Source organism: Triticum dicoccoides, chromosome 7B, assembly GCF_002162155.2.
Source record: "Triticum dicoccoides isolate Atlit2015 ecotype Zavitan chromosome 7B, WEW_v2.0, whole genome shotgun sequence".
In the NCBI taxonomy this organism is placed as follows: Eukaryota; Viridiplantae; Streptophyta; class Magnoliopsida; order Poales; family Poaceae; genus Triticum; species Triticum dicoccoides.
The window spans coordinates 157,159,945-157,174,084 of NC_041393.1; the positions used below are offsets into that span (position 1 = coordinate 157,159,945).

At 50.9% G+C, this 14,140-nt stretch overlaps 1 protein-coding gene across 1 annotated transcript; it reads right to left on the minus strand.

Moving 5' to 3' along the window:
* Positions 1 to 11,001: 11,001 nt before the first annotated feature.
* LOC119341321 lies at positions 11,002 to 13,862 on the minus strand. The gene is made up of 2 exons (XM_037613198.1): positions 12,818 to 13,862; positions 11,002 to 12,630 (listed from the first exon to the last, which is right to left on the minus strand). The coding sequence occupies exons 1-2, from the start codon at positions 13,703 to 13,705 to the stop codon at positions 11,164 to 11,166; spliced, it is 2,355 nt and encodes a 784-aa protein (XP_037469095.1). The 5' UTR covers positions 13,706 to 13,862; the 3' UTR covers positions 11,002 to 11,163.
* Positions 13,863 to 14,140: the final 278 nt, after the last annotated feature.

Sequence of the window (14,140 nt, forward strand, 5' to 3'; positions counted from 1 at the left end):
CTGCTATGCGCATTCCTCATTGGAGAGAGGCCATGGAGCAGGAGTATCAAGCGCTTCTTCGCAATCAGACATGGACTCTTGTTCCTCCACAATCACGGGTAAATGTCATTGATTCCAAATGGGTTTTCAAAGTGAAGAGGCATTCTGATGGGTCCATTGAGCGCTATAAGGCTCGTCTGGTTGCTCGTGGTTTTCGACAGCGTTTTGGACTTGACTATGAAGACACCTTCAGTCCAGTGGTCAAGCCTACTACCATCAGACTTTTTCTCTCTCTGGTTGTTACTCGAGGTTGGTTTCTTCGTCAGCTTGATGTTCAAAATGCTTTTCTTCATGGTGTCTTGGCGGAGGAGGTTTACATGCGCCAGCCTCCGGGTTTCTCTGATCCGGATCGCCCTGATCATCTCTGTCGTCTGTCCAAGGCAATTTATGGTCTGAAGCAGGCTCCTCGTGCTTGGCATGCTCGTCTTGCAATGGCTCTTCGTGCTCATGGTTTTGCATCATCAACTGCTGACTCCTCATTGTTTCTTCTTCAAAGGCCTGAGGTTACTATGTACTTGTTGGTCTATGTAGATGATATCATTTTGGTCAGCTCCTCTCAGTCGGCTGCTACTGCGCTTGTTCGCTCACTTGGTGCTGATTTTGCGGTCAAGGACCTTGGGAAGCTTCATTACTTTCTTGGTGTGGAGGTTACTTCTCGTGCTGCTGGCCTTGTTATGACGTAGAAGAAGTACTCTCTGGATTTGTTGCAGCGAGCTGGGATGCTTAAGTGCAAACCGACGACTACACCCATGTCTACCACTGATAAGCTCAATGCTGTTGATGGTGTGCTTCTTTCTTCTTCGGATGCGACAGAGTACAGGAGTATTGTTGGTGGGCTCCGGTACTTGACGATCACGCGACCAGACATTTCCTATGCTGTTAACCGAGTCTGCCAGTATCTGCAGTCACCCCGTGACACTCATTGGTCTGCTGTTAAGCGGATTTTGCGCTATATTCGTTTCACGGTGGCTCATGGTTTGCATATTCGGCCGTCTGACTCTGGTTGTCTTTCAGCATATTCTGATGCAGACTGGGCTGGCAATCCGGATGACAGGCGATCCACGGGGGGTTATGCTGTCTTCTTTGGCTCTAACCTGATTGCCTGGAGTGCTCGGAAACAGGCTACTGTCTCGCGTAGCAGTACTGAGGCTGAGTATAAGGCTGTGGCCAATGCCACATCAGAGATCATCTGGGTACAGTCCTTGCTTCAGGAGTTAAGTATACCCCAATCACAGCCTCTTGTTCTTTGGTGTGATAACATCGGTGCTACATACCTTTCTGCAAATCCGGTATTCCATGCCCGAACGAAACACATTGAAGTTGACTATCACTTTGTGCGTGAACGTGTCTCTCAGAAGCAACTACAGATCAAGTTTATTTCTTCCAAGGATCAACTTGCTGACATCTTCACCAAGCCATTGCCTTTGCCACAGTTTGAGACTTGCAGGCGCAATCTTACCCTTCTAGATTCATTAGAAAGTGGCTAAGATTGAGGGAGGGTGTTAGACTGTATTTACATGTGTATATTGTAACGTTGTATACCACCTCATTATATATATATATGTGATAGGCCACCCCTAGAGGGTGGTGCCGGTTCCCCCCAAAGCCTATTGTCTTACACATCTCCAGTTTGAATTCCTGTGCATATTTCAGTTCTCAGCGACAACAAAGGTGTGCAATGTATATTTGAAAGACCGAAGCTACATCGTGGAATAGCCTGGCTGGATGGACACCTGTACACTGTACGGGACCCGAGTGGCTTCCACGTTTCTATAAATTCTTCGGCCTCCATTGGACGACAACCATGAAGAAGTTCACAACTGGTGTCCATGAACATGCATCCATGCTTCCTCGGTTCCTCCGTCTTTTGAAGCTACGTTTGTTGCTTTGCTCAATTAACTAGGTGCTGCACAGGCTGTGCAAGCATCAAAATTTATTATGGTTACCACTGGGTGTGTTTTAGTCATATCAAATGATGTATACAAATTCCATGTATTGCTTTGTTCTCACCTACCAAAACAAGCCGAAAATAAAGTATTACCTTTCTCTTTGCAGGGAAGGTGCATTGTGACTTCGGCGGGGTGTAATAAGAAAGACAACAACGCGTAAGGCACGACTCCGCGCCGTGGAGCTCCACTCAGGATGGTCTCTCGCATGCTCGCCCTCGTTGTGACCACAAGTGGATGATATAACATGTGGAAGTCTCTTGTCTCGGGGTCACGTAAACTAGCAATTTCAAGCTCAGACAGCCGCATTATGCTTGTGGGTTAGACGAGGATTGACTATTCCCCATCGTCCGCGACACCTGGATGATGCAGGTGTTAAGATCCTTTTGATCGAGCTAGGATGCCACCTGCAGCAGCCTCAACGACCATCTTTGCTGGCACCTCAGTGGCAGAGCTGGCCACTCTGCATTGTGTTCAAGTGAGCCCATTGAAAACAAGCAAATCCTTCACTAGATTAGTGTTTCCCATTGGTTATGTATGGTTGACGAAACATGGCCCAGCTGTCATCCGGCCTTAGCTTAGTCCCTGAGCACTTGCTTGATTGCTTGCCAACCATGGTTTTCCATGGGCATGTTTGTTGGTAAGAGGCTGAACATGCATCGCAAAGATTCGGATGAGTATTTTCGAGCATCAGCATCGTGTACTGCTTGGAGAGAGGTGTTGAGATGGGACCTGTTGTGAATGAGCAACTGAGCTTTACATAGGGCCAATGGCCAGTACATATACATATGTGGTAAAGTGCAGAAAAGCCCCTTATACAACGGGGATGTACACAATGAAATATACACATACACATCTAACACCCCCCTCAAACTTATGGTGGATCAACAACACTGAGTTTGGAGAGGAAAAACCCATGTTGTGCTCGAGTCTGTGCCTTCGTGAAGAAGTCAGCCAACTGTAACTCCGAGGGCACATAGTGAAGAGCGAGAGTCTGATCCTGCACAGCAGCACGCACAAAGTGGGCATCCACACCAATGTGCTTGGTGAGCTCATGCTTCACCGGGTCACGCGCAATACTGATAGCACCGGTGCTGTCGGACAGTAGAGGAGTTGAGGTAGTAGCGGACACACCAAAATCCTCAAGTAACCACCGTAACCAGATCACCTCAGCCGTCAACATAGCCATGGCCCGCAACTCAGCCTCTGTACTTGAGCGAGAAACTGTAGTCTGCTTCTTGGTCTTCTAGGCAATAAGAGAGCCACCAAGAAAGACACAGTAAGCAGACAACGATCATCGATCAGAGGGATCACTAGCCCAGGTAGCATCAGAGTAGGCCTGGAGCTCAAGAGAGCTGGAGCGAGGAAAGAACAGGCGCTGAGAGATCGTGCCACGAAGATATCGTAGAACACGGAGGAGGTGACTATAGTGGACAGAGGTGGGGGCTGAAACAAACTGACTCAGGATGTGGACAGGATAGGAGATGTCAGGGCGTGTAACAGCCAGATAGACAAGGCTGCCAACGAGGTGACGTTAGCGAGTGGGATTAGGAAGAGGGTCACCATTAGAGGCACGAAGCTGAATGTTGAGCTCCATAGGAGTCACAACTGTGCGCTCATCACCAAGAGCATCACGAGCAAGAAGATCCTGAATATATTGTTCTTGGGAGATGTAGAAGCCATCAGAGGTCGAGGAGATCTCAATCCCAAGAAAATAGCGAAGAGGACCAAGATCAGTCATGAGGAACTGGTCTCGAAGGCGAGCCTTAACAAAGCCAATGTACTCAGAGTCGTCACCAGTAATGATCATGTCATCAACATAGAGAAGGAGAAGAGTCCGACCACGAGGAGACGTGTGGACAAACAGCACGGGGTCATGGTCACTGGGCAAGAAACCAGCAGCAGTAATCACAGAGGCGAAGCGCTCAAACCAGGCATGAGGGGCCTGTTTAAGGCCATAGAGGGAGCGACGAAGCCTACAGACCATACCATCAGGAGCATAGTACCCCGGTGGGGGCTGCATATAAACCTCCTCACGCAACTCACCATTTAGAAAGGCGTTCTGGACATCAAGTTGAGAGATGGACCACTGACGAACAGAAGCCACAACAAGGAGAGTGCGAACAGTGGTCATGTGGGCCACAGGAGCGAAAGTCTCATCATAATCGCGTCCCTGCTCCTGCTGAAAACCACGGGCCACAAGACGAGCTTTGTAGCGCTCAAGAGAACCATCAGAGCGAGTCTTAATCTTGTAGCCCCACTTGCAGGTGATGGGACGAACACCGGAAGGGAGGGAGACCAGATCCCATGTGTCAGAGCGCTCAAGGGCAGCAAGCTCTTCGGCCATCGCAAGCTGCCATTCAGGCTGAGTCAGTGCAGTCCGATAGGAAGTGGGTTCAGCAATAGCCGAGAGACCGTACCGATCAGGGGAGTAGCGATCAGGCGGGGGGCAAGGACGAGCACGGAGATTGTGAACCGGGGAAGACGTGAGGGGAGGAGCACTAGAGGTGGAAGGCTCATCAGGGGAGACATCCTCAGTACGAGGGCGACGAGTATAGTGAAGAGGGAATGGTGAGAGAGGGCGACGGACTGGAGATGATGGTGGAGAGGTGGAGGAGGAGGATGGAGAAGACGGGGTCGATGGTGAATGAGAAGGAATGAGAGGTGCCGGAGGAAGAGGTGACACATGAGGCATATAGCGGGGTGTATCGGGAAGGAGAAGGAAAGAAAGGTCATCGACAGAGAAACTCGAGGAAGAAGAACGTTGGTAGTAAGAACGAGACTCGTCAAAAGTCACATCACGCGAGATGCGCAAGCGACGACCTACAGGATCCCAACATCGATAGCCCTTGTGCTCATCGTTGTAGCCAAGGAAGACACACTCAACCGACTGAGCAGTCAGTTTGGTGCGTTCTCGGGGGGCAAGAAGAACATAGCACACACATCCAAACATACGAAGAGCTGAGTAGTCAGGAGAGCGACCAGTGAGACACTCCATAGGAATACCACCCTGAAGAGCAGTCGATGGCTGAATGTTGATGAGATAGGTGGATGCGGAAACAGCCTCAGCCCAAAAATGGGGTGGAAGGGAAGCAACAATCATTAGCGCACGAGCCGTCTCAAGCAAATGACGATGCTTGCGTTCGGCAACGCCATTCTGAGCATGAGCCCTAGGACATGAGAACTGGGCAAGAGTACCCTGTTCCGCTAGAAAACCACACAACAACTGAGAGATATACTCTCCAGCGGAGTCAGCACGAAAAGTACGAATGGACGTGGCAAACTGAATGTGAATCATGGCAGCAAAACGTTTGTATATAGAGAGAACCTCGCTACGAGATTTCATGAAGTAGAGCCAAGTGTAGCGAGAGAAATCATCAATAAACAAACACATAGTAGCGCTGACCACCTTTCGAATCAAAGGGAGCAGGACCCCAGACATCAGAATGAACTAAGTCAAATGGATGCTGAGATACTGACTCACGAGTAGGATAAGGTAGCTGAGTCTGTTTGCCAAGTCTGCAACCATTACAATGTAAGGAGACATCTCCAGATACAGACCCTAAGAGGCCCTGACGAACTAAAGAAGACAAGCGAGAGCCACAGATGTGACCAAGGCGATGATGCCACTACTGGAAGGACGCAGACGAAGAGGCAACAAGAGCATGGGAGCTGGCAGAAGTGGTGGAAGCGGAAAGAACACAAAGCCAGTCAACCTCCCAAAGGCCCTCTGACTCACGGCGCCGAGGGCCAGCTCCAACCAAAACCTTAGTGTGACGATCCTGAATGGAACAAGAGTCGGTATCAAGAATGACACGACAACCAGAATCAGTAAGTTGGGCAGCGGAAAAAAGATTCATGGTAAGACGAGGAACATGTGAAACACTCAGAACAGAAAAGAAATGAGTGGAAAGAATACCACGACTAGCAACATGAAGAGATGTGCCATCGGCAGTAAGAACATTAATAGGCGAATCAAGAGGTCGAAGAGAAGACAATACAGAAGAATCAGAAGACATATGGAAGGAGGCTCCAGAATCCAAAACTCACGAAGATGTACCTAACTGTGTAGATGCCTGCGGTGGTGGAGAAGTGGCTGCAGTCACAGCAGCAGCTGAACCAGTCGACGAAGAGCCTGAGGAGGCCAAGAGACGTTTGAGCCTCACAATGTCCTGGTCAGTGAGTGACGGAGTCGAGGAAGATCCAGGAGTCCCACTGAAAGAGGAGCGCCGCTGGTCTTGCTTCTTCTCACGGCAATCAGACTCTGGGTGGCCTGGCCGAGAGCAGTAGCCACAGAAGGTGTCACGGCGCGACCGGCCCCTTTCAGTGTAAGCAGGTCGACTCACCCCCCCTGAAGGTGTGGGAAGAAGCGGTGGAGCGGTGAGCCGAGCAGACGACACAGGAGCACGAGCAGCCAACAGACGGGACCACCAGCAATCCAGCAGAACGTAGGCGGGTCTCCTCAGCACGAAGCTCGGCAAGTACCTCCGAGATAGGAACACGACCACGAGCAAGCAAGTGAGTCCGTCAGGGCTCAAACTTAGAGCGGAGACGAGATAAGAACTCATGAACCCTCTGAAACTCCAAGTCAGACCGCGTAGTCTGACAGCAACGGCAAGTGCCACAAACAACTGTCCGCAGGGAGTCAAGCTGACGCCAGATGGCAGAGCACTGTGAATAGAACTCATCCATAGACGAGTCACCCTGCTGAAGAGCATGCTCCTGACGCACCATAGAAAGGTAGAGAGCATCACCAGAGGGCTGATAGCGCTGACAAAGATAGGACCACATTGCTGCAACAGTGCTGAGGCCCATGAACTCCGAAGCAAACTGAGGGAGGACACTCGCAGTGAGAACGGCAGCAGCTCGAGCATCATCATTGCACCACTGAGTGTAAGCAGACAGACCATCCCGGTAGACAGAAAGAGCATCAGAATATGCTGACACCTGCTGATCATAAGCATCAACTGCAGCAGCATCTAGAGCCTTGGCAGCATCCCGGTCAGCCTGAGAAGCATCAGTAGCAATGACCGGCGGCACCGGTGGGATTGGGGCCACTGGCGCAACAGGGCATGGCGGACAAGGGACCTCGCCAGAAAGAACTCCCCACAGAAGGAGTCCACGCATATGGATGCGCATGAAGCCCACAAACTCGGCATAGTTGGTGCCATCGAAGATCACCGAGCACCGAGGAACCGCTACATAGCCCGAAGAGGACATGAGGAAGGCACTCTGTTTTTTTTAGGGGATCGAGCAGAACACGCTCGAAGCAGAAGCGGATCGAACACAACCGACCGAGGGGTGGCCGGCCAGGAAGGAGTTTCGGCCGGCGCGGGCCAAGGGAGCTGGAGGAGCGCCCCCCTTTGACCAGATCCCGCTCGCTCGCTTCGACCAGAAGCGGATCGACGAGATCCAGCAGCCCCGACCGGATCAGGCACCGGATCCCGCTTGCTCGCCCACACGGCAAGGAGGGGCGGGGGAGGCGCTCTGCTCAGAGCTCGCCCACGCAGCGCGGAAGGGGAGGGAGGGCACTGAAGCGAGGGCAGCAGCTGTGCGGCAGGAGCGGCGCTGCAGCCATGTGAGGCGTGGCCGGCCGAGACAGAGGCGGCCGCAGTGGCCGGCACAGCTGCAGACGGGAACGACGACCGGAACAGCAGCTGTCGGAAAGGTTGGCCGGAATGGAATCGAGGCAGACTAGGAAGAGGGAGCACGGAGTTGTGCGGGAGCGGGAGAGGAACCTAAGCATCTGATACCATGTTGTGAATGAGCAACTGAGCTTTACAGAGGGCCAATGGCCAGTACATATACAAATGTGGTAAAGTGCAGAAAAGCCCCTTATACAATGAGGATGTATACAATAAAATATACACATACACATCTAACAGGACCCACACCAGTTCTCTAGCTTGGCTGAACTTGGACATCCTTCATTTGTCATGGAAAGCGACTAAATGTCCTCAGGAATGAATAATGGGCGCTTCACCCGGCTCCCCATCGACCAAGAAAATGTTCCAGGAAAGCCTAGCATTCTGCAGCAGTACGTCCTGTTTGATGCCCTCCATGACCCGGCCCTCGGTTGAAGCATGCTGCTTCAAAACTCATTGCATTAAGATAAGGCTGAACACAAACATAAGACCATAGCAAACACAGATCAACAAAAAACTGGCAAACCTATTTAGTTTAGTTCTGGCCACATTTTCACACGCCAGTCATAAGATTGAAGATTGACTAACTAGATATAGTACAAATGTCGCAGTCTTTAAATAGCACTTTGCACAATTAACCGTCATATATTATTTTCTCAAGGTAGAAACTAAGAAAATAAATGCTGTAGAGGACAAAATAGGAAACTTGCAGAGCCCTATGAAAGGTGCATCCTGAATTTCTAATGCAGCAGCTCATGTCAAGAGTATGGGTGCGCGAGATGTTTCTATCCTTCCTTGGCTTATTGTCCTCGGATGTTTGTGCAAGTGGTTCTTTCAAGTGTTAACAATGACTAAGAATAGTTCCTCAAAAAAAAAAACAATGACTAAGAATAATCTTTTTGAGTAAAGGAATGATTTTTTTAGGTGAAGTAAAAGAATGATCTGAGAGCAACTAATTGACAAGCGCTCCTTCCGGAGCCTCACAAAATCAGCGCCACTTGACGCGCTCACAACCGCCGCCACGTGTCGCGCTCTGGGCGCTCTCTCCAGAATTTGTGTTTTTTTATTTCTCTGTACGCGTTTCGGCCTTTTCAATGGTTTTTTCTGAGGTTTTTTTACCTCTTGGTTTTTCACAGGTCTTCTTTAGCTTATGGACCAAAAAAATCAAAAAAAAATTGCACGAAAAAACACGTTTTTTCTTTCTATGAGAGGCATGGTTTTGCTTTTGAGAGAGGCATAGCCGCCTCTCAGAAACCAAAAAATGCGTTTTTTGTTTTTTTTTCTTCCGCGAGAGGCACGGTTTTGCTCTCACGACTCTCGGGAACGAAAAAAAAATGTTTTTTCTGTTTTTTTCTCTTGTCAGAGGAATGATTTTGCTTTCGCGAGAGGCACGACTGTGCCTGTCAGAAACGAAAAAAACCGCTTTTCTGTTTTTTTTCTTTCGCGAGAGGCCTTTCGGAAACGAAAAAAACGCGTTTTCTGTGTTTTTTTCTTTCGCCGGAGGCATGGTTTTGCTTTCGCCAGAGGCACGACCGTGCCTCTCGGAAAAAAAATGCATTTTCCGTGTTTCCTTTCGCGAGAGGCACGACCATACCTCTTTCGAAAAGAGGAAAAAACTGTGCTTCTGGTTCGGTTTTTTTTGTCTTTTTTTCGTAAAAAAAATTCGTCAAAATCTATCAACATGGGATCTAGTTTTGAAGATCTCGACGTGAGGAATCCAACGGTGAAAACGGTTCGAGATTTGAACGCACGGTTTAAGAGATAAAACATTTTGAATAAACGGATCTACGAAAAAAGGAAAAACTTTCGGGTTACGACAAGTGGCGTATATGCAGCACGGCACTTGCCACAACCTAGAAAGTTAGGAGTGATCTTTACGAGGAGTATTTCTCAATTAGTAGTGATTTCGGAATGATCTTAGTCTTAGAAATTCATGGGCGGAGCCACGCCCCAGGCACCCAGGGCCCAGGCCCGGGGTGCGGGAAAAATTTTATACGCCCTGGATTTTAAGTTGGGCCCAGGTTCTAGCCCACCAAAGCACTGCAGCCACGCATGGGCCAACGTGGCCGTCTCGTGACCGGACCTAGCCCGTGCGACCAGCGATGCGAACTGGCTCGGCAGCGCCCCGGACACTGGACAGCCGCCGCCCCTCCCCGCTGCACCGGCCGGCGCTTCCCCTCCCGCCTCCCTGCTCCTCGCTCCCCCGTGATCCTCAGCGACCACGCCCCGATCCCTAACTCGTGACATGGCGGCAGTGTTCCCTAGCCGGCGCCTTGCCGGCCCCAGCAGCCGCCTATCCTATCCTGTGCCGCCGCCCCGTCGCCCTCCCGACGCCTTTCAGAAGATTTATTCTTCATACGTTTTCATGTATTTGCTGGTGTGCCCACAACGACGTGCTCAGCTCTGCTGCTTTAAATTGAAGCAGATTTGATGTGTTCAGCGCGTTCATTTTTTTACAGGAGCTGTTTGCTAGACCTTGTGCACGGCGCCAAACAGCTGCAGCAACAGATTTCGTCCAGGAAAATAAAACCACTCGAGCAGGACTTCTGGCCTATTTCTTTGAGGTACATCACTACTAATATGTTATGTCTCCAAGTGGTGTGTTTTCTTTTGACAGAAAAGGTGTTTTTTTTTTCTCTTAATACAAAAATTTAATTCATACTATGAAGCATGTAGCTTCGCAGATTTAAGGATCCATAAGCATTGAGTTTAAATTCTAGTTTAATTGTGTAATTGAGCCATATTGTTTGATTTTGCATGTGGTATATTTTTAGTGGCTATGAGGTACTTCAGGGATAGTTATAGGCGGTAAAAAAGTCCGTCTCGCTAATTTTTTTTAGCCCGGTGTTTACTCCAATCCTGGCTCGGCCACTTACCATGGATTAGTACACTGCGTGTGAACCTACCACAATCACTGGATTCAGGTTTGCACCCCAGTCGGATATTCATGAGGCAAAAGAGTTGCCCTTTTTGGTCGACTCCAACATACTAGCATTAGTGATTTTGAATAATCCAGTTAATAAATAAAGTAAACTGCAGATGTACCGGGAGAAGAGGATAGAAGAAACCCGACAAAGCTGTGCACCAGATATCTAAGAACAGGTGTAGAGAAAAACGGATTTTCTATTTAGCGCCGACTGATTTCCAATTCGACAACGACCAGAATTTTCTTGCAAAAAGAAATATCCTCTTCCATCTTCAGTTCTGTTGAGCCCGAGCTGGAGCCAGCAATTACGCGGACGCCGTGGCAACGGGCGGGGGTGAGGCAGCTGGCCAATTGGAAATCAGGAAAGACTGCTATATAGACACTCCCCAAAAGAATCTAATCAGATTTCACCCCTGTTGTACTATATCTTACATAATGTGAAGCAATAGATCAAATTGGGGCACAAAATGGGGAGAAATGAAAATACAAAAGAGAAACTACCTTGAATTTTGGCAAGTGTGTCGTACTCACATCGAGTACTCTCTCTATCTCACATGAACAGAACTGCACAGCACACTGATAATAAAGGGGGTGATACTGCAGCTAACTATGCCTGATTCCCACCGTTCGCCTCCTCCTGTATCGGAGGAGGATTTGCCGGGGGCTGAGAACTGTCATTATGATGTGAACACAGGAATGCCAGGATTACATGAATTGCAATGTAGGCCAGCACCGCAATGATCAGTGCAACGACATACACAGACGTCTTCCACCCCCTGCTGGAGCCTGCTGCGTAGGCCACCAGGAGAGCGAGCAAATCCAGCACAATCGTCGTGCTCAACACCCTGAGTGTGAGCGACCTTTTCTTCTTGTCCTTCCACTCCAGTAGCAAAATGATGATTACAACAATGGACGCCACGAAGGACGTAGAGTTGCTGTAGAAGAAGGCGAGGTACCGGGGCCTCCTGTTGTCATGCATGACCGGGTTGCCTGCGTCGTACCATTCACTGCTGTGCTGCCAAGCTCCCCCGGGCGGATCTAGGCCGGCTTGGTAGGTGACACTTGCCACAAGGATTCCTAGCAGCATCAGGTATTTTTGCTTGGCATATGTTGTCTTTTTATCGTCCTCGCCGTTCTCTGGCTTCGGTTGACTGCTGGTGTTTCTGTTCTTATTCAAGAACAATAGGAACAGTGTAGCTATAACGAAGAGGACCACAACCACCAGCGCGAAGATGTAGATGGATGTTTTCAGATGTTGCGTGCTTCCGGCAGCATAGGCACCCATCAGGCCAAACATGCCCACCGCCGTGCAAATAGCGAGCGCATAGCTTCGTATGGCTGGCCTGTATAGATGTGGGTTCACTAGCAGTATGATGAGGGCAATGGACAGCATGAAGCTCACCGAATTGCAGTAGAAATAGGCGGTGTAGCGGCGCGGAAAGTTGTTTAGGAGGACCGGGTCACCTGCTTGAAACCCACCAGACTCATTGTCATGGAGCCGGAAACCGCCCGGAGGAGTCAACCCGGCTTGGTAAGTGACGGTCGCGGCCAAGACCGCGAATAGGAGCAGCCGCTTGCGCCTCTTCTCCACCATCTCAATTTCCTGCGGGGTTATGGTGTCGGTGTGGTCCAGCGTGAGGAAGACGACATGGATCACCACGTAGACCAGGACGCCCCCTGCCAAGGCCATGGCGTAAATGGAGGTGCTTACATCCCGGCAGCTCCCGGCGGCGTACGCACCAATGAGGCCAAACAAGTCCAATACCATGGCTGCCTCCAGCACGTGGGTCTCGAGCAGAAGCTTGTTCTGGACCAGGATGATGGCGACCAAGGATGCCACAAAGGCGACGGAGTTGCAGTAGAAGAAGGCCTTGTACCGCCCAGGATTCGTGGTCAAGAGGATCGGGTCGCCGGCCATGTGCCCTTGTCCGTTGTCCTGCCAGACTCCACCCGGCGGGTCCAACCCTGCTTGGTATGTGATGGCCGCTGCAAGAGTGGCGAGCAACAGAACAAGGGAGCTAGCCTTGTCCGCTGCCTTCCTGGAAGTTGCAGAGAAACAGAGGTCAGTTTTAAGCTGGAATGTGCAGAGGAGGAAGAAGAACAAGAAGAAGGTATGTGCTGGCGTGGTACCTGCTATTAATAGTGCGCAGACTTGGAGTCCTTGATACTGCTCGTTGCAACCTCCCTGACACGGATTTATGGAGATCTTTGATTTTGGCCCAGAAGCAGGCAGCCCTTATGTCGTCTATGAACTTCCCAACAACGGGCACTTTTTCTTTGAAATAAACGACAGCTTGGAGGAATATAATGAAGGCGAGGACAGCACCAACCAGGCTGATGACATAGATGGTGGTGTCGGTCTCCCTGCAGCTGCCGGCGGTGTACGCGCCGACGAGGCTGATCAGCGCAATGGCGATACACCCGTAGGCCTCTTTCAAGCGGGGCTTCCTATCCAGAAGCACCACGATGATGAGCAGCGACGCCACGAACGCCATGGCGTTGAAGCACAAGAAGGTCGTCAGGCGCTTGCCGTGGCTGTCCTTGAGGATCGCGTCGCCGGGGCGGTGGCCGCTCTCGGGGTCGTCCCAGAAGCCACCTGGCGTGCTCATCCCGGCTATGTAGGTGACGCTCACCGCAAACGTCGCGAGTAGCATCAGGACCTTGCGGAGCCGTTTATCAGCGGTGGGGTCGTCGTGGGAGTAGAAGTAGTGACCTGGCCAGAAGGAGGCCACCGCCATTTGACCGACAAGGTAGAGGACGACGAGGCCCACCAGCACCAAGGAGTAGATGGTGGTGAGCTTGTCGCGGCAGGTGCCGGCGGCGTAGGCCCCCATGACGCTCACCAGGTCCAACACCATGGCTGCCAGCAGCGGCCGCATGCTGATCCATTTGTTCCTGTCTCGCAGGAGGGCGAGGAAGAGGACGAGAACGATGACCACCAGCGACGAGGCGAACGCGGTGGCGTTGCAGTAGTAGAACACCAGGTACCGGCGGTAGCTGGTGGTCCGGATGATGGAGTCGCCAGCGAGGCGGCCCGCGGCGTCGTCGGTGTCCTGCCAGACGCCTCCCGGCGGGTTGAACCCCGCGGCGTACGTCACCGTGGCCACCAGCGTTGCGAGCAGCAGGATGTACTTGCTCATGTCCCGCATGAGCTCGGCACTCTTGATCTCAGGACCCCGAGGAGGATCCACCGTGGGCTCAGGACCCGGAGGAGGCGGAGCACTCGTGATCCCAGGACCCGGAGGAGGATCCACCGTGGGGACGTCCAGCACGATCTCATCTTGGCTGCTGTCGCGTGGTGGCACGGTGGCCATTTCCGTAGCAAAATGGTGTCTCAAGGTCCAACTGCCGGAGGGAGTTGTGCCAAGACTTCCCTGCTGAAGATCTCTCTCTCTCTCAAATATATATAGCCACGCTTGGTCGTCAGCATGACTACCTGGCATAAGGTCGTAAATTTGAAAAGAGAAAATGCCGGGAAGAAACGGCATTGTCGCCAGATTGACCTTCTAATTTATGCTGACGTGCCAAAGGTCTCAATCATGACTGTTATTCACTGGATGCCATGTCAGAATCTCCCTGGAGAA

Coding starts and splice junctions, on each gene's coding strand:
- LOC119341321 (XM_037613198.1), bottom strand. CDS start 13,705: ATGCGGGACATGAGCAAGTACATCCTGCTGCTCGCAACGCTGGTGGCC. Junction 12,631..12,817: donor TCAAAGAAAAAGTGCCCGTT/GTTGGGAAGTTC, acceptor TGCACATTCCAG/CTTAAAACTGACCTCTGTTT.